General features: G+C 51.8%; 1 protein-coding gene across 6 annotated transcripts in view; it reads left to right on the plus strand.

Moving 5' to 3' along the window:
• KIAA1671 (KIAA1671 ortholog) overlaps positions 1-22,659 on the plus strand; it is a 184,826-nt gene that overhangs the window by 60,484 nt on the left and 101,683 nt on the right. For 5 of the 6 annotated variants that reach the window (XM_070769747.1, XM_070769744.1, XM_070769746.1 and 2 more), the window contains one exon: positions 7,516-7,650. The exons of the other annotated variant lie outside the window; for it this stretch is intronic. In XM_070769747.1, the coding sequence (XP_070625848.1) occupies positions 7,516-7,650 (135 nt within the window). The remainder of the gene's footprint in view (positions 1-7,515; positions 7,651-22,659) is intronic. 6 annotated transcript variants of the gene reach the window in all.

Raw genomic sequence — 22,659 nt, forward strand, 5'->3', positions numbered from 1 at the left:
GTAGGGCTTGTGGCTAATGGACTGCTCAGCCGTCTCTGAAGGGGGCAACCTTTGCACAGTCCCAGCTGGCTCTCAACAAGTGGGGAGAGGGGTCCTGAGATGGCAGATCTGATTTATCAAGAGAATTTGAAAGATCCACATTTTGGCCAGTAGTCCCCTCCCCCGTCATGAAATGGGGACAGTGTATTTAAAAAAAGAAATGCTGTTTTGTTCAAACAAAACTTGTCTGCCAGCTCTGTGTACAGCCGTGGGGTTATCAGTTTGAAACCCCTGTCCTAGAATGATGACACTAGGTATCCTTTATTGAGCGCCTGTTGTTGCCCAGTATGCTGCACCAGGTCCATCATTGTATCCCAGACTCCAGTACCACGACTGACGTTTCGTGATCATTCACGGGGAAGTTGTTGAGTGACGATCTTACGTGAGCCTCAGGACAATCCACGAAAGAGGGATTGTCTTGGTTTGGGTTTCTCCAGAAGCAGCCACCTGCGGGATGTTTCAGGAGGTGATCCCAGAGGAACTGGGCGGGGGGACGGGGGGGAGAAGTGAGGCAGGGAAGGGAAGGCAGGTGATAAAGCTGTGGGCACCTGAGGCTCGTTCTTGCTGGAGACCCGTGGGGACTGCACAGGTCGCCTCTGAGCGATCCTGTCCAGGGGTCAGGGGACCTGGGGCATTTGTTTCCACATTTCCCTCTGTCCTAGCCTGAGGCTGCGTCTGGGGCTGTTAACATTCAGATTCCTGGTGCCATGCCCAGATGCGGAGAGGAAAATCCTCACGCGACACTGGCGCGTATTTGAGTGTCGGGCAGGGCGCCCATAGCGTCTGCTGCAGGTGCGATCGTCTTGTTCAGAAGAGGAGAAGCAAACACAGGCTCAGAGAAGCTCAGTAACTTACCCCACATCACACAGCACCAGCGCAGCACAGCTGGTGTTTGCACCCAGGTCTGACCTGATACCCGAGCCCTTGGGATCACGGAGGTGGGGAAGAAATCTGAGGCATGGAGTGTGCCCTCGGGAAGCTTTGATCTCTGTGCAGAGGTCAGACATACATGGGAGGTGAGAGCATCCTCGGTAGGAGCACAGTGTGGGCAGAGGTCCAGAGGTGAGAAAAAAAACAGTCTGCTCTGTGGCCAGTGTGGAAACTGACTTAGGGCCCCTCCAGGTCACCCCCCCCCCCGCCATTCCAACCTAGAAAAGGGAGGTTGTGGAAATTAAGTGATAGGAGAATTCACCTGAGGTTCAGAGTGGCTTTGAACCCACGTCTCTTTCAGGGACCACATTCGGTCTTGTGTTGGAATCTCCGCTCTGCCACTCACGGGCTCCGCTGTGTGCAGAGCAGGTGCTGGCTTCCCCCAGCCTCAGTTTCCCCCTCCAGAGTTAGGAGTCAACAGGGATTCCTTCCTTGAGGCACTGCACTAGGCGGGAAGGAGATAAGGCATCCAGCATGGGCGGGCGGGCTGAGGGCCCCGCAGATGCGCTGAGGGTTTCACCCCCCACCCCGTCCAGGCTGTTGTGGGAGCCCGCAAGAGGGAAGAGGCCGTGGAAACGCGACACTTCATCTGTGTGCCAGCCCCGGCTCAGGGGCCTCATGGAGTGGCCCCCAGCCCAGCCTTGGACGCCCGCCCGGGGTGCCAGGGCCCCAGGAGCGCTTGTTGTCAGGGGATCCGTTTTCTCACCACGGGGACTGGGAAGCCTTGGAGCAGCTCCCCGTTTCTCTTCTCTCCTGCCCGAGGATCTTGGGTTCTTGACATTTAAAACATAAATAAGGGTAATACTGAAGGGCAAAATATTGGCTGTTGAAGATTCAAACCCAAGTGGCTCAGTGGTAGAGAATCTGCCTGCAATGCAGGGGGCCCAGGTTTGATCCCTGGGTCAGGAAGATCCCTTAGAGGAGGAAATGGCAACCCACTCCGGTGTTCTTGCCTGGGAAATGCCATAGACAGACAGAGAGGAGCCTGGCGGACTACAGCCCATGGGGTCACAAAGAGTCGGACATGACTGAGCACACACAAGCACACCAGCGTATAATGTGTGTAAAAGCGTGTCCCCCCTCGAACCCTCCTTTCCTTTCCAGTTCCCCCAGATGCAGACACGGCTAGGATTCTTAATCTCCTTGGAGACTTTCCGACGCTCCAGAGTGGCTTATAAATCAATATATGCATTGATTTTATAATTGTATGTTTCTTCTTGCAAGGATAGTGAATGCTTGGGCAAGATTTTAAACGTCATGGAAACATAAGGTTTGGGATGGAAAGCTCCCCCAAGTGAGGAGTTTGGTGCTCTGGACCCACCCCTCCAGCCCTGTTGGTGGTTCTCAGCCGTTTGGACAGCTTGGCTCCCAGGGCATGTTTGGCAAAGTTTCAGGCATTTTTTGTTGTCACAACCAGAGGAGAGTTTGCTCCGGGCATCTCAGTGGGTAGAGACCAGGGAAGCTCCACCACCTCCTACAATGCACAGGACGGCTCCCAGCTCAGAGAATCCTGCTGCCCTGCTGCCCTACGTTCGACGTAGTTTCCAGGCTGAGGGACCCTGGTCCCAGCACAGATCGGTCAGCGCAGCCTGTCGTACGGAAACAAGGCAGCATTCTACAGAAAGTCTCACAACTTGTTCAGTTCTTTCCCCGTGCATTTAAAAAATTTTTTTAATGCTTTGTACAGTTTTTTAAAGATTACCGTCGGCTTGCAGTTATAACAGAATATTGGCTGTGTTCCCCGTGTTGTCCAATACCCAGTTGAGTCTGTCCTATGCCCAACAGCTTGTGCCTCCCCTTCCCCTACCCTCATGGTGCCCGCCCCCGCTGCCGCCCCACTGGCAAGCACCACTTTTCTCTGGATCTGTGAGTTTCCCTCTTTGGGGTTATACTCACTGGTTTGTTGTATTTCTTAGATCCCACATACAAGTGACATCATAGAGTATGTGTCTTCTCTGTCGGACTTACTTCGCTAAGCATGATACCCTTCAGGTCCATCCTCGCTGCTATAAATGGCAACATTTCATTCTCTTTAATGGCCGAGTAATAGTCCCTGTGTGTGTGTGTGTGTGTGTGTACACACATAGATGTACCTCATCTTCTTTACCCATCCATCTGTTGATGGGCACTTAGGTTGCTTCCATACCTTTGCAGTTATAAATGGTGCTGCTAGAAATATTGGGGTGCAGGTATCTTTTCGAGTTAGTGTTTTTTCATATATACTCAGGTAGCGTGCTTTTAAAAATTCCAACAGTGAGAAACAGTGCGTTCATCATCACCTTAATATTTTTAATGGCTGCAAAGCAGTTTGTTATGCGACTGAGCCCAAGCTTTTTTATCAAGGCTCTCGCAGATGTACCTTTGGGTTGATTTGAGTTCTAGGGCCCCACCGAGCATCTTGAGGCACATGTTTGCTTCCTGGGATGACGATTTCTTGATTGACAGCCAGTTCTGCTCATGGGCCCCGCCATGGGGTGTGATGGCGATTAAGGTGATTCTTCCTTTCCTCTCTTTCCCTCGCTCCCTCTTTCTTTCTTCTTTTCACTTAACATTTATCGAAACTTTGTCCCAGGCCCAGTTATAGTATCTCCTTTCATCAAATGGTTTATTTCATTTCAAGAAAGACTAGTTTCAGGTACGTGCGTGCTGAGTCGCCTCTGGCTGTTCTGGGCACCAGGGATGCCAGGAGGACCCAGTCCACCGATTCAGCCTGTGCTGTCCGTCGGCAGGCACTAGCCATGTGGGGTTCTCTCAGCGTAAGTCAGTTAAAACTAAGACCCAGATGCAGTTTCTCAGTCACACTGAGAAACGGCTGTCACCCTGGGCAGACCAGATGGAGAACGTCATCACAGTCACAGAATGTTCCAGTGGACAGCACCAGTTCAGACGGGCAAGCCGAGCGAGGAGGTGGGATCACTCAGAGAGTGGTAAGTCCTGGGGAGACAGAGTAACCTCCCTGGCACCCCCTTCTTCTAAGGGAGTGACCCGACAGGTGCTGTAGGAGTGATGGCGGAGCCCCAGGCAGGCCAGGGTCTGCGGCGAGGAGGCAGGAGCGGCAAGTGGAGACACCCCAGAGTGGGGATGACGGGTCCTGTGGATGCTGGGGGCACCCCAGTGGGCCTTGGGGGTGCTGGCCAGAGCAGAGCTGGAGAGGCAAGGAGGGGCCAGAGCGCAGGGGAGCCACCAAAGGGTTCTGAGCGCTGCTGCCACCGTCTGTGTCTCAGAGAGACCCCCCGACTGCTCTCTGGGTCAGGGTGGAGGCAGGGAGGCCTGTGAGGAGGCTGCCACGGGCCTCAGACAGGTGACAGGACTTTTACCAGGTGGTGGCCGTGGAGGGGTTAGCAGCTTCTCTTTGAGGGGATGGTAGCAACTTTGTTATTGTTGTCTAGTGGCTAAGTCCTGTCCGCCTGCCATGGACTCATCTGTCCATGGGGTTTCCCAGGCAGGAATACTGGAGTGGGTTGCCATTTCTTTCTCCTGGGTATCTTCCCATCCCAAGGATTGAGCCCAGGTCTCCTGCATTGGCAGGTGGATTTTTTTTTTTTTTTTTTAACCATTGAGCCACCAAGGAAGCTGGGTAGCAGCTTTGAAAGTGAAAGTTTAGTCGCTCAGTCCTGCCCAACTCTTTGCAACCCATGGACTGTAGCCTACCAGGCTCCTCTGTCCATGGGATTTTCCAGGCAAGAGTACGGGAGTGGGTTGCCATTTCCTTCTCCAAGGTAGCTGCTTTACTGATGTAGAATTTTCATGGCCCATGCAAGAACTCACTTATTTATTTATTTAACATTTATTATTTGCTTATCTGACTGTGCTGGATCTTAGTTTTGGCATGTGGGATCTAGTTCCCTGACCAGGGATCAAACCTAGGCCCCCTGCTTTAGGAGCTCAGTCTTAGCCACTGGACCCCCAGGGAAGTCCCTGTTCACCCATTTCAAGTGTACAGTTAATTTAATGGCTTTTAGTATATTCACAGAGCTCTGCAACCATCATCACATTCCGTTTTAAGTATCTTCGTCATCCCTTAGAAAGCCCTGTACACACTGACCAGTCACTGCCTGCTCTCCTAACACTCTCCAGTCCCGATTAGCCGTTCACCTACCTTCTGTCTATAGATTTGCCTCTTCTGGACAGATCACACAGAGTGGTCATTTATTACTCACCTCTTTCACTTGGCATAGAGTTTTCAAGGGCCATCCGTTTTGTGGCATATATCGGTACTTTTCATGGCTGAATAATATTCTGCAGCATAGATGCACCCCGTTTTATCTATCCATTTATCAGCATTAGGCATATCTGGGTTGTTCCAGCTCCTTGACTGTCATGGAGAAAGCGGCTGTGGACGTTTATGGACGAGTTTTTGTGTGGACATATGCTTTCACATCTTTGGCTGTCTCCCTGGGAGAGGCATTGCTGGGTCACTGGTAATACCTCCAGTTTCTTCCTTTGAGCGGCTGCCAGACTGTTTTCCGAAGCAGCCGCACCGTTTTACATTCACAGCAGCAGTGTGTGAGGGTTCTAATTTTTCTCCATCCCAACTGACATTTGTTATCATCCATCTTTTTGATTCTAGCCATCTTGGTGGGTATGAAGTGGTATCTCACGGTGGTTTTTTTTTTTCTTTTTTTTAACTGAGATATAATTGACTAGTAACGTTATAGTAGTTTCAGGGGTGCAATATAGTGATTCAGTATTTGTATATATTGCACAGTGATCATTGTGGTTTTGATTTGCATTTCCTGTTGGAGCATCCTTTAACGTACTTATTGGCCACTTGTGTGCCTTGTCGGAGTCATGTCCATTCAGACCCTTTGTCTATTTTTAAGACCATCTGTCATTTCATTATCGAGTTGTAATTAATCTTTGTACTTTCTGGATACAGGTGCCTTATCAGACATAACAGTTTGCAGGAATGTTCTCCCATTTTGTGGGTTGTCTTTTCACTTTAGTTCATTTTTTTCACTTTCTTAACAGTGCACTTTGAGGCACCAAAGGGCTTTTCATTTTGATGTAGTCCAATTTATTTTGCTTTCAGTGCTTGAGCTTCTGGTGTTCTATCTAAGAAACCCTTGCTTAATCCACGAAGGTGAAGAAGATACAAGTGTGTATTTTCTTCTAAGAGTTTCCTCTTTCTGGCTCTGACATTTAGGTCTTTGATCTATTTTGAGTTGACTTCGATGGTATGTGATGTGGGGCTGGCAGCATGTTTTGAAGGCAGAGTCAATCGGATGGAGAGGTAGATAGAGGACGGCCCGAGGGTCTTGGCCTGCCCAGCCAGTGACCAGCAAAGTGAAGACGCGCGATTGGAGGGGGGAATCTAGGGGCCTGTTTTGGGCACATGAGGTCTCAGACCAGCATGGGCAGTGAGTAGACATGGTCAGCGGGCTGTGGGATCTGCAAGCCCGGAGTCCCAGCACGGAGACACAGAGTCCAGATGGGATTTATTGAAGCCACGGGGCATGACGAGAAGTGGGTGAGCGGGCCGTGTGGCTGGCCTGGGTCACATCTTGACACGTCCCTCTGAGATGCACAGAGTTGGGGAAGGAACAGCCCTTGAGGTCAGAGGAGAACCAGAGGGTCTCATAAGACATCACAGAAGAGGCTGTGAGGCAAGGGGTCAGCCTTGCCCTTTGCTCATGCTGTGTGTTCTTAAGCAGATGCCTCCCCTGGGTCGGGAAGATCCCCTGGAGAAGGAAATGGCAACCCCACTCCAGTACCCTTGCCTGGAAAATCTCATGGACGGAGGAGCCTGGGAGGCTACAGTCCAAGGGGTCGCAAAGAGTCGGACACGACAGAGCGACTTCACTTTCTTTTCACTTTCCCCTCTCTGGGCCTTTCTTTTCTTGTCGGCGCAGGGACAGTGTGAGGCCCGTAAGATGCACCCTCCAGAGTCCCATGTTTACTGGCCTGTGACTGTCCCCTTGTATATAAAAATAACAAGATTCACACCAGCGCACCTCCTCCATCGTATTCGTGTACTGGTTCTCTCTGTATCTGCGCACATGTGCACGCGCGTTCGGGTACATGGAAAGATGTCTGTAACGAGGCCACCAGAAGTTACCAGTGGCTGACATTCACAGAGGGCTCCTCACACGTGGGGCGGGGGGATGGCAGGGACAGGGGAGGCTCCCAGGTCTCACGCACGTCCGCCCCCTGGTGGCAGCTCCGAGTTCACACCCTTTCCCCGCGCTGGTCCTCTGTTGGTTCAGCCCTGAACCCAGAAGCTGAGGACTAGTGTTATGGATCTTTCCTCACATGGTCAAGGCTCAGAGGAGTTAAGGCACTCACCCGAGGTCACACAGTTATGAAGTGGCTGAGGCTGGGCTGAACCTAGACCTGCTGATCCTATATGTGACCCCCCCCAGCCACCATCATTTGAGGTGGACCACCCACCATGGATGTGGGGCAGGGGTGAGCAGAGGTGGGCATCGGGCACCCTTGCCCTTCGCCCTTTGAGGTGCAGCATGGCCCCTCTCAGTGTGACATATTCTTCCTGCCAAAGGGGAAGCCCCAGTCAAGTTTCCTCTTCTTGTGTTTCCTGCGTCTCAGGTGTCACTGAGGGACCTGGGAAGGGAGCGTGCCCTCCTGGATAATGAGCCTCCGCTCTGGCAGGTGAGCCCCGCAACCGTGGGCCCCCGGAGGAGCCACAGCTTCTGCAAGGACAGGAAGAGCGGGCCCTTCGTGGTGAGTAATGCCGGCGTGGCCGGAGCGGACGCTGCTGGGAATGTCCCAGGCTGGTCCCAGGGCCTGAGGGGGGCGAGGGCGGGCCGGTGACCATCCGGGATCCTGCTGTGGCCTGGCTGGACTGTGGCTCGTGTCATGACATGAGACGGTGTTTGGCGGCTCTGCCGGGGAAGCTTCCCCTCTGGTGGGTTTCTGCCCCTCTGTGGAGGGGCAACCCCTGGTATCTGGCACCGTGAAGTTAGGAGAACAGGCCCTGGAGTCTCAAGAGCCCTGGATTCACATCCCGGCACCATCTCTGCTTCTTTGAACAACTCGCTTAATTCTTCTGCACCTCAGTTTGGTCACTGGGAAAACTGTGATTCCTGTCTCTTTTGCGCTGTTGGGAGGATGGAGTGAAATTGTGTAGGGCCCAGCGCGTCATAATTCAGACAGTAACCGGTGGTGTGGTAACGACGGGAGGACAACAGCATCGGGCTGGTTCTGCAGCTGGATTGCCTGGGTTCATTCACATCCTGGCTCTGCATGGAGCTGGGCGTCTGACCTCAGTTTCCTCATCTGTAAAATGGGTATAATAATAGCATCTACTTTATGGGCTAATGTGGGACTCAGATACCCTGAGAAGTGTTTGGCTTGGTCCTAGGTACACAGGAAACACTTCACTAACTGTTACGTTACCATTATCATGATGATTATTTTGTGTGTCCTTTTGGCTGTCAGTGAGCTCCCTCCTTAGCCAGCACTTCTTCCCTCTCAGCCTGATTCCTCACTTGTGAAAGGAGGCAGGTAAATGAGGCAGCAGGACCCCAGGGAAGCCCCCTTCTGCCCAAGCCTCAGTGTCCCCAGCTGCGTTCCAGGGCTTCACCACTTGTGATTTTCCGTGATTTTCTTTTCTGTTTTTTTTTGTTTTTCACCTTTGTTCCATGATCCCTGGAGATGTGCTGAGCTCTTCCATTCCTCCTAAAGTCCCTCCCAGGCCTTGGGCCCTGCCTGGGGACATCTGAGATAAGTCTTTTTAAATGAACAACACCAAGGTCATTCTGAGTTGCAGGACTCCGTGCATTTCAGTGGTCATCTGTGCCTGGTCCCCCGTCTCAGAGACGTGGCATCTGGCAGTATTGACATCTGAGGTCCGTTCCTTCTAGCTTTATGACCACGGGCAAGAAACTTCACTTCTCTGAACGTCTGTCTCCTCCTCTGTAAAATGGGGTGAAGATGCTGCCCCTGGCAGCATTCTTGCCAAGAGCTGACAGTGACACTGGGGGTGACTGCCCATGAAGGGACTCAGACCTTGGCTGAGAAGCCCCACAAGATTCACAAGTGTCCAGATCTCTGCTGCTGATTCCTTTTTCACCTTTGTCTCCACTCCCTCTCAGGCACTGACTCAACTTATCTGATTGTGTGTGTGTGTGTGTGTGTGTGTGAGAGAGAGAGAGGGAGAGAGAAGGCAAAGGTTATGGAGGGAACAGCATCCCGGTCCCAGGCTCTGCTTGCTGGCCCTTCTTTCTCCGTGGAGTCCTTGGGTGGCTCGCCTTGGCTCCCTCCCTCTGGCCCCAGAGGCCTCTGCCCCATTGCAGTCTGTTTGATCACCTCTACCCTGGAGGCGTCTGGGTCTGGGTACTGAGCCTGAACCAGACAGAGCTGGTTCGCGGCTTTTGGGACTGACGCCTGCAGTTCTGGGGAGTGATCACCAGTAGGCGGTGGTGGTGCCCTCACTTTCTTATGCCTCCAAAATCTTGACTAGGGGGCCTTCAGCACTGGGGCGCTGGGGCTCTGGAGGCTGGAAGAAGTGGGTTCAAGTTCTGGCTTTGGCACTCTCTGACCTTAGGCAGGTGACTTGATGGATCCCAGTGAGCCTGTTTTTGCTTCTGTAAAATGAGGATGGCCCTAAGTGGCCTCAAGAGTAGTTTGTGGGCAGGACGTGAAGTCGCTCTGCACTCAGAAGAGTAAACTCCCACTTCACGCCTTGGCGGCAGGGATGGCTGTTCCTTCTCCTCCACGGCCCTTGCCCTTCTTCCTCCTTCTCACTCTCCCTCCTCCCCTCCTCCCCCTCTTCCTCATCTGGGCCAACTCTCTCGTTATGAACAGGGAAGTTGAGGCCCCCAGAGGAGGGGGCCAGGGCGACCCTGCAGATGACGCCTGGGGTCCCTGAGTCCCCCTTGGCCCGGATGGCTGCCCTGCCACTCTGGAGGTCGGAGATGGTTAGACCTGTGTTTTGCACCCCATGGGGTATTTGGAGAGCCTCTTACTAGTGGATAAACGCCATCTGCTATTACCTCCGTCACTTTTGATTGATGACTCTGTTCTGTTGGTTTCCAGTTGAGATTCAGGTCCATCTCCCTTTTTTGAGCCTGTGCCCCAAGCCTTGTCAATCCCCAGTCCCCCTCTCTTGTTAGGGAATATGAATCCCATTTTGCAGAGGAGGAAACTGAGGCTCAGAGAGGTTAAACCACTTGCCTCCGGCCACAGTCAGAAAGCGGGGGCAGCTGGAATGGACACTGGGCCTATTTCGCCTCCAGCCTTGGCCTCAGACCCTTTCTGCTTTGGCACTGTGCTTGTGGCCCAGGCCAGCCTGCCAGCCCCTCTCACCTCTTGAGCCTGCGGTGCTCGGGACATTCGCTCATGAGGAAACAAGACACCCGACCAAGCCCCTGAGCTGAGAATGTGACATTTGTCCTGTACAGGGTTGGCCACCATCCAAAGGGTGCCTGGTCACACCAGGGCTGATGCCCTGCTGATCTACAGAGCCCCGCCCACCCCTGACTCGTCAGACCCTGAGCATGAGGTCAGACTGGTCCCTACCAGCCGCTTCAGAGAATTTACCATTCCAAGGCTCTCTTTTCCTCCTCTGTAAAGTGGTGAATCACAGAAATGACAATACCCACCATGGTGCTTACTGTGGGGCTTAGACACTAGTTTATCCCCATTTTGCAGGTGGGAAAACTGAGGTTCAGAGCTAGTAAGTGCCTCTGCCAAGGTCTGAGTCTGGAGTCCAGACTCCTGATCAGCTGCTGACCGTCTCAGTACTCTGTGACATCGTGGTAGGAGGACAGGGCTGAAACGAGCTGGTGCTTATAAAGTGCTTAGCACAGCGCCTGGTGGAGAAGGAACTGCCTGATAGATGTACCTGCTGTTGCTGTGTTGTTAGTTATGATTTGCTGCCAGCTGTTTTTATTCCCCTATGTTCTCTTGAATGTCTACTGAGAGAGCAGGAAGTTGTCTCCAATCTTAGGAGCTGTTGGCTGCTGAGGAAACGCGGCAAGGGAGGGGAAGGTGTCCGACCCAGGGTCCCGCAGCCTGGCTGGGCTGGGGCTGGAGCTCTGACTCTGCGGCCACGGTTCTCCCCGGTCCCCTGCTTCCCCCAGGAGCACCCTTAGGACCTCGGGTCTAGGTGGCAGGTCTGAGTCCCGTGCCATCTCCTCCTTCCCTTCTCTGGGGGTGGTGGTGGGTGGGCGCGCCCACGTTTCCTTGTAAAGTGAGCCTTTGGCCTGCACTTGCGGATCGTAAAACACTGACTCAGTCTCGGACCATGACCCTGAGTCTCAGTTCACCCCGGATGCCCCTCCCATGACTGTGAAGGCACAGATTCACCAGCTCTGGGGGTTCCCTGTGATGGGCAGGCAGGCAGGCCCCTGGGAACCTCAAGAATGTTCTCTCCAGTCCCCAAACCTGTCGGTCCGCATTTGTTGGCTCATCTGATGATGAGTTCATCCCGTCGTGGGCCTGCTGTGCTCGAGGGAAGGGAAGGGAGGCTGAGGTGAAGGGACTGGTCGGGTGGGAGCTGGCCCAGCAGAGTGACCCCTCTGCCTGGGTGAGTCCGGACGATGGACTAGTCCTCAGGACATGAGGTGGAGCTGAGTGGTGAAGAACTGGCTGGCAAGCTGGACTCTCAGGAAGCCCAGGAGTCCTCTTGGCAGGTGGCTAATTTCATTTGTTAATTGCATCTTGTCTTTCACTGCTGAGAAGGGGCTGGAGAAGAACTGAGTAATTTATATCTCAGCCGATTAAAGTTTCTTTTCGGGATTAAAACCAGCCAGACCAGAAAGCCTTTGTTTCCTAGGTCTTAAAATGCAAATGACCAGTTGTGCCTGAGATTTTTGTATTGGGGAGATTTTGTGTTTATCCAATTACCCAGCTCTCTCTCCACCCACCCACCCGCCCACTCATCCACCCACCCACCTACCCTCCCACCCATGTATGTTCTCACCCACGCACCCACCCACCCATCCTCCACCCAGTTTTTAATACATGCAGAGCTCTACAGGACAAGTTAACTTGTCCTCAAATTGCTCCCATTCGTAGACTATAAACCCAGGATGAAGCAAACTGGTCGTGTGTTGATTTCGTCGCTCACTGAATGTCTTGAGTGGTAGAAATGGGTTGAGTACCTACTGTGTGCCACATGCTTTTCCGTCCTTCAGGTGCAGCTGTGAACCAAGACGTGGTTCCTGCCCGCCTGAAGCTAATACTCTGGTGTGGGGATAGCGTGGGGTTTTCCAGGAGCTTCCAGGCGTTACCTAGGGAGTGATGGGCATGAGCATGTGGACAAGACCCAGCTGAGAAGCACCCTCAGGGTTAAAATAAGGGGCACTGGTGTTCTCCACCTTGGAGGAGCCAAGGAAAGTTATGACCAGGGATGTAGAAGGTCAGAGATGCAGCTTGGGGCGCCCTCTAGTGGCCATTACACGGGGGCGGTTGGAGAGGGTAAGCTGGAAGCTGGGAGACCAGTTAGGAGGTGTTTGAATCATTTGGGTAAGACCATTAAAAAAAAAAATATATATATATATAGTGGTTAAATATATTTAACAGAAAATTTGCCATTTTAACCACTTTTAAGCATACTATACGGTATCATTAAATGCATCCACAGTGTGTAACCGTCACTACCATCGGCCTTTAGAGATTTTCTCATCATCCCAGACAGAAACTGTGCACCACTAAACACTAACTCCCTTTGCCCCTAGCCCCCAGCCCCTGGCAACCTCTGTTCTTTAATACTTTCTGTCTCTATGAATTCGGAGAAGGCAATGGCACCCTACTCCAGAACTCTTGCCTGGAAAATCCCATGGACGGAGGAGCCTGGTAGGCTGCAGTCCATGGGGTCTCGAAGAGTCGGACACGACTGAGCGACTTCACTTTCACTTTCACTTCTCACTTTCATGCATTGGAGAAGGAAATGGCAACCCACTCCAGTGTTCTTGCCTGGAGAATCCCAGGGATGGGGGAGCCTGGTGGGCTGCAGTCTATGGGGTCACACAGAGTCGGACACGACTGAAGCGACTTAGCAGTCTCTATGAATTTGCCCTTTCTGAGTACTTCTTATAAATGGAGCCATTTAGGATTAATACGTATCCTTCTGTGTCTGGCTTATTGTATTTAACATAATGTCTTCAGGGTTTTGTCAGTGGTGCAGCACGTGTCAGTACTTCACTTTTTTTTACCGCTGAGCCTTTTCCACGTGTGGCCCCCGTTCCTTGTCACTGCCGCCTTACACAGGGTGAGAAATCAGAGGGCCGGGAGGGCTGAGGGTGATCTGACTTCTTTGTTTCACCTCCTTGAGAAGGTATGTTGTTGACGTGCCCTTGCGTGAGAATGATGCTCATACTGGAATAATCTTGACTCATTTATCTTTGGTGAGACCGTAAATGATTAACGAACATGCACTTTCAACTGCCAAGAGTCACAATTACTCGCTTCACCCGTAGAGCCGACTGAGACGCACCAGGGGCCTCCACGCCCCGACAGGGTTGCTGGGTCCAGAGACGCACCGGGGGCCCCCTCGCCCAGGCAGGGTTGCTGGGTCCAGAGACGCACCAGGGGCCCCTTCGCCCAGGCAGAGTTGCTGGGTCCACACGGTTTCCAGTTCCAGGGTGCCCCCCCAAGGGCATCTGTGTGTGTGTGTGCACACACATATGCACACACGCACTCGCCCTCGGGAACCCACAGCGGGCCCCGCTCGGCCTGGACTCTAGTCTCACCTCGTTAAGCTGCCGCCCCCGGCTGTGGTCACCTCGCTGAGCTTTACTTCCCCCAGCTGCAAAGAGGGGCGAAGCCCACTCGGTGCCCGCCACAGGCTGTGGTGAGCGTTGGAGGTGGTGAATTGCAGAGTCGGAGTTAGTGGTCCAGGTCCCAGGCAGACTAAGGGCTTCATTCTAGAAGTGTCTGCTGAACACCTCCTGCGCGCTGGGGAGAAGCCCGGTTCACACCCCTTCCTACAAGATGAAGCCCCCTCGCACTCGGGCTCCAGTCCAGGGGCACTGAGTGTGCTGTGACCCCCGCCCGCCCACACGACTTCCGCTCACCCCCGCGAGCCACGCTGGCCGCCGGAATGTTCCCGACGCACGTGGGCGTCTTCCTACCCCGGGGCCTTGGCTCGGCCTGTTTGTTCTCCGGATTCCCTCTTGGCTTCCCTCCTCTCGGGGCCTCTGTCAGCTCTGTGTCACCTCTCAGCGGGGCCTCCCTGATGGGACAGCCAGACACCTGTTGTCACATGCAGCGTCCACCTGTCCCCTCGTGTCTTCCTCCCCCAGCAGAGTGCAGGCTCTGAGAGGCAGGGAGCACCCAATGCGGCGCTTGGCACTTAGCAGGCCCTCAGCGTGCGGGTTTTCGTGCGCTTATGGTATACTCACAAATGTGTGCATCCGCACAGCAGTTCATTGTAGATTTTCATCACCCCTCCGGGAAGACCAGCGCCACCTAGCGATCAGTCCCCCAGCCCCTCTTTGATCCCACTTGTCAAACCTCATAGGATGTGCCGGGCATCGTGCTCAAGTTTGTTCTCACGGGGACCCTTGGAGGCTGGAACTGTTCTCGTTCCATTTGCCAGATGGCAAAGCTGAGGCCCACAGAGAGAGAGATGAAGAGAGAGAGGGGAAGCCACTTGCCCACATCACGAACCCGGGAGGGGGAGCAGCTGGAAGGATCTCAGGGATGAATTTGATGTTTCCCAAAGCACTAGTCATTCTCTCAGAACCTGGAAATTTCTCATATTCGTTACCTACTTGAACTAATACGTAGTTAGTTTTTGTTGAACTTGGCTTACTTTAAAATAATAGCTTTCAGTTCAGTTCAGTTCATTCACTCAGTCGTGTCCGACTAATAACAGCTTTTAGTTCATTTCAGTTCAGTCGCTCAGTCGTGTCCGACTTTTCGACCCCATGAACTGCAGCACACCAGGCCTCCCTGTCCATCACCAACTCCTGGAGTTCACTCAAACTCACGTCCATCGAGTCGGTGATGCCATCCAGCCATCTCATCCTCTGTCGTCCCCTTCTCCTCCGGCCCCCAATCCCTCCCAGCATCAGAGTCTTTTCCAGTGAGTCAGCTCTTCACATGAGGTGGCCAAAGTACTGGCGTTTCAGCTTTAGCATCATTCCTTCCAAAGAACCCCCAGGGCTGATCTCCTTCAGAATGGACTGGTTGGATGTCCTTGCAGTCCAAGGGACTCTCAAGAGTCTTCTCCAACACCACAGTTCAAAAGCATCAATTCTTGGGCGCTCAGCCTTCCTCACAGTCCAGCTCTCACATGCGCACTTTACTGAGGTGTAATTCGTGACATGAAACTCGCTCCTTTGAAGGTACAACTCGGTGGGCTTTAGTAGGTGCAGCTGTCACCACGGTCACCTCTACTGCGCTCCTCACCCCAGAAGAAAGCCCTGCCTATTACCTGACACCCCCCGTCGCCACCCGCCGCCCCAGCCCTGTTATGCTAAGTCACTTCAGTAGTGTCCGACTCTGTGCGACCCCATAGACCAGGCTCTGCCATCCCTGGGATTCTCCAGGCAAAAACACTGGAGTGGGTTGCCATTTCCTTCTCCAATGCATGAAAGTGAAAAGTGAAAGTGAAAGTGAAGTCGCTCAGTCGTGTCCAACTCTTAGCGACCCCATGGATTTCAGCCCACCAGGCTCCTCTGCCCATGGGATTTTCCAGGCAAGAGTACTGGAGTGGGGTGCCATTGCCTTCTCCCTAGGCAAACACTTTTCTGTTTCCTGTCTCTAAAAATCACCTGGGGACTTACACAGTGGTCCAGTGGATGAGACTCCAAGCTCCCAGTGCAGGGGCCGTGGGTTCAGTCCCTGGTTGGGTAGCTAGGATCCTGCATGCCACACAATGTGGCCAAAAATGTAAAAGTAAAAAAATTGCAAACTAAATAGCAGAGTTTGTCAGAGTGGATTTTTTAAAAGCAAGACCCAACTATATGTAAAAAAGAAAAAAAAAAGGGGGTTGCCTATTCCAGCCATCTCAGATAAATGCAGTCACACCCCGTCTGTCCCTGGGACTTGGTGTTACCTCACTCAGCCTAGTGATTCCAAGGTCCACCCAGGCCGTCACCTGCGTCAGTGCTGCATTCCCTTTTACGGCTGGGTAAGTGCCCAGTATGCTACTGGAGATGAGTGGAGAAATAACTCCAGAAAGAATGAAGGGATGGAGCCAAAGCAAAAACAATACCCAGCTGTGGATGTGACTGGTGATAGAAGCTGTAAAGAGCAATATTGCATAGGAACCTGGAATGTTAGGTCCATGAATCAAGGCAAATTGGAAGTGGTCAAACAGGAGATGGCAAGAGTGAACGTCGACATTCTAGGAATCAGCGAACTAAAATGGACTGGAATGGGTGAATTTAACTCAGATGACCATTATATCTACTACTTCGGGCAGGAATCCCTTAGAAGAAATGGAGTAGCCATCATGGTCAACAGAAGAGTCTGAAATGCAGTACTTGGATGCAGTCTCAAAAACGACAGAATGATCTCTGTTCATTTCCAAGGCAAAGCATTCGATATCATGGTAATCCAAGCCTATGGCCCAACCGGTAAAGAAGCTGAACGGTTCTATGAAGACCTACAAGACCTTTTAGAACTAACACCGAAAAAAGATGTCCTTTTCATTATAGGGGACTGGAATGCAAAAGTTAGGAAGTCAAGAAACACCTGGAGTAACAGGCAAATTTGGCCTTGGAATATGGAATGAAGCAGGGCAAAGGCTAATAGAGTTTTGCCAAGAGAATGCACTGGTCATAGCAAACACCCTCTTCCAACAACACAGGAGAAGACTCTACACATGGACATCACCAGATGGGCAACACCAAAATCAGCTTGATTGTGTTCTTTGCAGCCAAAGATGGAGAAGCTGTATACAGTCAGCAAAAACAAGACTTGGAGCTGACTGTGGCTCAGATCGTGAACTCCTTATTGCCAAATTCAGACTTAAATTGAAGAAAGTAGGAAAACCCACTAGACCATTCAGGTATGACCGAAATCAAATACCTTATGATTATAGAGTGGAAGTGAGAAATAGATTTAAGGGACTAGATCTGATAGACAGAGTGCCTGATGAACTATGGACAGAGGTTTGTGACATTGTACAGGAGACAGGTATCAAGACCATCCCCAAGAAAAAGAAATGCAAAAAAGCAAAATGGCTGTCTGAGGAGGCCTTACAAATAGCTGTGGAAAGAAGAGAAGCGAAAAGCAAGGGAGAAAAGGAAAGATATACCCATTTGAATGCAGAGTTCCAAAGAATAGCAAGGAGAGATAAGAAAGCCTTCCTCAGCGATCAATGCAAAGAAATAGAGGAAAACAACAGAATGGGAAAGACTAGAGATCTCTTCCAGAAAATTAGAGATACCAAGGGAACATTTCATGCAAAGATGGGCTCGATAAAGGACAGAAATGGTATCAACCTAACAGAAGCAGAAGATATTAAGAACAGGTGGCAAGAATACACAGAAGAACTGTACAAAAAAGATTTTCACGACCCAGATAATCACGATGGTGTGATCACTCACGTAGAGCCAGACATCCTGGAATGTGAAGTCAAGTGGGCCTTAGGAAGCATCACTGTGAACAAAGCTAGTGGAGGTGATGGAATCCCAGTTGAGCTATTTCAGATCCTAAAAGATGATGCTGTGAAAGTGCTGCACTCAGTATGCCAGCAAATTTGGAAAACTCAGCAGTGGCCACAGGGCTGGAAAAGGTCAGTTTTCACTCCAATCCCAAAGAAAGGCAATGCCAAAGAATGCTCAAACTACCGCACAATTGCACTCATCTCACACACTAGCAAAGTAACGCTCAAAATTCTCCAAGCCAGGCTTCAGCAATATGTGAACCGTGAACTTCCAGATGTTCAAGCTGGTTTTAGAAAAGGCAGAGGAACCAGAGATCAAATTGCCAACATCCGCTGAATCATCAAAAAAGCAAGAGAGTTCCAGAAAAGCATCTATTTCTACTTTATTGACTATGCCAAAGCCTTTGACTGTGTGGATCACAATAAACTGTGGAAAATTCTGAAAGAGATGGGAATACCAGACCTACTGACCTGCCTCTTGAGAAACCTATATGCAGGTCAGAAAGCAACAGTTAGAACTGGACATGGAGCAACAGACTGGTTTCAAATAGGAAAGGGAGTAGGTCAAGGCTGTATATTGTCACCCTGCTTATTTAACTTCTATGCAGAGTACATCATGAGAAATGCTGGGCTGGAAGAAGCACAAGCTGGAATCAAGATTGCCAGGAGAAATATCAATAACCTCAGATATGCAGAAGACACACCACCCTTATGGCAGAAAGTGAAGAGGAACTAAAGAGCCTCTTGATGAAAGTGAAAGTGGAGAGTGAAAAAATTGGCTTAAAGCTCAACATTCAGAAAACGAAGATCATGGCATCTAGTCCCATCACTTCATGGGAAATATACGGGGAAACAGTGGAAACAGTGTCAGACTTTATTTTTCTGGGCTCCAAAATCACTGCAGATGTTGACTGCAGCCATGAAATTAAAAGAGGCTTACTCCTTGGAAGGAAAGTTATGACCAACCTAGACAGCATATTAAAAAGCAGAGACATTACTTTGCCAACAAAGGTTCGTCTAGTCAAGGCTATGGTTTTTCCAGTGGTCATGTATGGATGTGAGAGTTGGACTGTGAAGAAAGCTGAGCACCGAATATGCTTTTGAATTGTGGTGTTGGAGAAGACTCTTGAGAGTCCCTTGGACTGCAGGGAGATCCAACCAGTCCATCCTAAAAGAGATCAGTCTTGGGTGTTCATTGGAAGGACTGATGCTGAAGCTGAAACTTCAATACTTTGGCCACCTCATGTGAAGAGTTGATTCATTGGAAAAGACTCTGATGCTGGGAGGGATTGGGGGCAGGAGGAGAAGGGGCCCACAGAGGATGAGATGGTTGGATGGCATCACCAACTCGATGGACATGAGTTTAAGTAAACTCTGGGAGTTGGTGATGGACAGGGAGGCCTGGCGTGCTGGGATTCATGGAGTCACAAAGAGTCGGACACGACTGAGCGACTGAACTGAACTGATTGAGTGTGCTCTCATGTCAGCACACCACACATGGGTCATCTGCGAGTCGATCAATGGACATCTGGTGCGATTCCACTCTTTGGCACGCCTCTCATTTGCACAGTCCCCTGGTACCGGGTTCATTCCTCACTATTCTAGCCTCTGTCTGCACTTACTATTTATTTGTTTTCTGATCCCTCGTCTCCCTGGAGCAAACAGGAATTGCAAGATTATTGGGCTTATGACTCATTTGTTCAACACCGTGTTGTCAGGACAGAGTTGGCCCTCTGCCAATGTTTGTTGAATGACTGAGTGAGTGAGTGAGTTGAGTGATTCAGTGAGTGGGTGAGGCAGCAGCCGGCAGGGGGGACAGGTAGGCTCGTGCACAGCTAACTAACCTGGTGAGGCACAGGGTTCAGTCTCCCTCGACTTGGTTGTGGGGGAGGCAGAGGGTTCAGGGTCCCAGGTGAAGCTGAGTCTTGACAGGTGCATAGAAGTCAGGAGGTGGAGAGAGGTGGGAAGGGCCCCTCGGGCAGAGAGGGCTGAGCCTGAGCAGCGGCCGCGGGGCTTGACTGTGCTGCAGAAGAGGTTTGTGGTCCCCGGTGCCCTCCTCGGAGGAGACCCCTGTGCTCACAGGGTGGCCGTGTCACTGGGCCGAGCAGAAGGCTCGTAAGAAAGGGGAGAGTTTAGTCAGGGGTCGGGCAGCGCCCTGAGGACCCCATTCCTTCCACCTCAGAAGCCCCCTGACCGGGTGACCCCTAAGTGCCAGCCTCAGACAGTTGCATTCGGTGGTGTCCCTTGAGATCCTGTATCAGGGGCTGCCCCCCGGGAGTCAGGTCAGGTAGGGATGAGAATTTAATGACAAACCAAGAGAGGATGGCGGGGTGTGGAGGGGAGCCTCCTCGAGTGTCCTGCCTAGAGTGGCTGGATGATCCAGTGTTTCAGGCAAAAGTGATGATGGGGATTTGATCTCACTGTGACATCTCGCCATTTTTATACACTGTGCTGTGCTTAGCCATGTCTGACTCTTTGCAACCCCATGGCCTGTAGCCTGCCAGGCTCCTCTGTGCATGGGGATTCTCCGGGCAAGAGTACTGGAGTGGGTTGCCATGCCCTCCTCCAGGGGATCTTCAGAACCCAGGGATTGAACCCGGGTCTCCCGCACTGCAGGCAGATTCTTTAGCATCTGAGCCACCAGGGAATCCCATTTTATACAGTAGAGGGGGAAAAAAAATGTTTTTAACTTAACCACACCCAGCCGCCTTCAGTTAATGCACAGGGTATTGGCAGTCTCGACTCACATATTATCTTGCTGAGCCCTTGGGAAAGTGAGTGACTTGGCCTCGGCTCACCCAGTGGGCAGGTGCCACCTGCAGGCTCTGTCCAGGGATGTTGGACTCTGGAAACCTCCACCTTCCCAGCGCATCAGAAATGCCCTGAGTGTCCACCAGGGGGAGCTCTTGCTGCAATTTCTCTTCCCTTCCCCCATCGCCCCAGTCCTTCCAGATTGAAGACACGAGCTTCCTGGTGCAGTGCTCACGAGTGACCACCAGAGGGCAGGGTGGGGGCGATCTATGTTCAGCATTTCAGAGGCGATGGCACCCCACTCCAGTACTCTTGCCTGGCAAATCCCATGGACAGAGGAGCCTGGTGGGCTACAGTCCATGGGGTCGCTAAGAGTCGGACACGACTGAGCGACTTCACTTTCACTTTTCACTTTCATGCATTGGAGAAGGACATGGCAACCCACTCCAGTACTCTTGCCTGGAGAATCCCATGGACGGAGGAGCCTGGTAGGTTGCAGTCCACGGGGTCGCTAAGAGTCGGACACGACTGAGCGACTTCACTTCACTTTCACTTTTCACTTTCATGCATTGGAGAAGGACACGGCAACCCACTCCAGTGTTCTTGCCTGGAGAATCCCAGGGATGGGGAGCCTGGTGGGCTGCCGTCTGTGGGGTCTCACAGAGTCGGACACGACTGAAGTGACTAGCAGCAGCAGCAGCAGTTTTTAGTGCCAGGGGCTTCATTCTGTATCCCCCAAAATCAAGTTCTCCGCGTCCACTTAGATTTTTACTTTAACGCCTGTCGTCGTTTCGGAGCACGTGTCACTCAGCTTGGTTCCCCGCCAGGTGTCGTACGTTTCGATTTTGCTGGCCTTTGAGCTGCTGGGCTCAAGTTGGGACATTCTTGTGCAGCCCTCACTGCTCTGGCCACCCCAGTTGGTTTTTGCTGATGCTGCTTCTCTTTTGAAGAAACTATTATTATTTTTTTTTTTTCGGAAAAAAATTTTTATTTTATTTCTAAAAGAGGTGTGTGTGTGTGTGTGTGTGTGTGTGTGTGTGCAAGAGAGTGAATGCATGTGTCTAGCAGATGGGCAGCCCACAATGACAGCCCTGTGAATATAGAAATGGCATTTCTGACTTAAGTAGATGTATTTCCAGAGATGCTGCGTTTTCTATCTGAACACAGGGTCCCTTGAGAATAGGAGCATGCGTCATATTTCAAGTCTCAGCTCCAGGCAGCCTTCTCTAAGAAGCCCTCCTGGGTTGCACCTTCTCGTGTGCACTCCATTCATTCAAATAAAATAAAATATTGCACCTGCCTTCCCCCTCCTTCCCCCCCAAAAAGACCCCCGACTCTCAGAGAGTCACACCCAGGGACTACAGCTTTACAGCCCTGTTTTCCTTTGTGAACGTTCATGTTGACTTTAACAGCCTCCTTATCTTTTTAACGGAGGTTTCTGCTCATGGCTAAGCCCTCTGAGTAGGTTGGCGTGGTTGCTTGTACATTCAGTCATTTTGGAAAATGAGTGACTCTAACAAGGATTGCCAGGTATCTCCTGGGCAGCAGAGTGGTTAGGACTCACTGCTTTCATCCCCGAGGGCCTGGGTTCAATCTCTTGTAGGGGAACTAAGATCCCACAAGCCATGTGTCTCCTGGGCAGCAGAGTGGTTAGGACTCACTGCTTTCACCCCCAAGGGCCTGGGTTCAATCTCTTGTAGGGGAACTAAGATCCCACAAGCCATGTGTCTCAGCCAAAACCAAAACAGAACCAAAAAGGGGACTGCCGAGGACCTGCTGTGACCGGGCATGGGGTTGGGGCCAGGGGAACCAGGCCGGCTAGGGTGGTGGCCCTCGGGGAACTGACCTTTGAGGAGGGATTGAGGAGGGAGTCACAGAGATGCAGAATGTTCTTCCAGAAGGGGTGCCGTGGGGCCCTATGTCTGGGTGCCGCCCTGAACCTGGGCTGGAGGCTGCAGATAAGGGGGGAGGGACACAGAATGCTTAGATCTTAGGCCAGAGGCCCCAGCGTTGATAGGAGTGAACCAGTGGAGCAGAGGGGCGTGCGTTTGTTTCCTGGTGCTGCTGGAAGGAATCACCGCACGCTCAGTGGCTTAGAAACAGTAGACCCTTATTCCCTTTCTGTCCCTGAGGCCAGAGTCTGAAATCCAGGTGTCAGCAGGCCCCCTCCCTCCAGGGATTCTAGGGGCAGATCTTTGGCTCCCTCTTCCAGCTTTGGGGGTCCAGGCGTTCTTTAGCTTGTGGACACAGCCTCCAGCCTCTGCCGCTGTCCTCTCTGGACATCCCTCCCTGAGGTTGTGGCTTGTGGACACTCAATGAATTTAGCGTCCCAGGTGGCACTGGCGGTAAAGAGCCCGCCCCATGCAGGGGATGCAGGAGACAAGGGTTAGATCCCTGGGTCGGAAAGATCCCCT

Source organism: Bos indicus, chromosome 17, assembly GCF_029378745.1.
Source record: "Bos indicus isolate NIAB-ARS_2022 breed Sahiwal x Tharparkar chromosome 17, NIAB-ARS_B.indTharparkar_mat_pri_1.0, whole genome shotgun sequence".
NCBI classification, from domain to species: Eukaryota; Metazoa; Chordata; class Mammalia; order Artiodactyla; family Bovidae; genus Bos; species Bos indicus.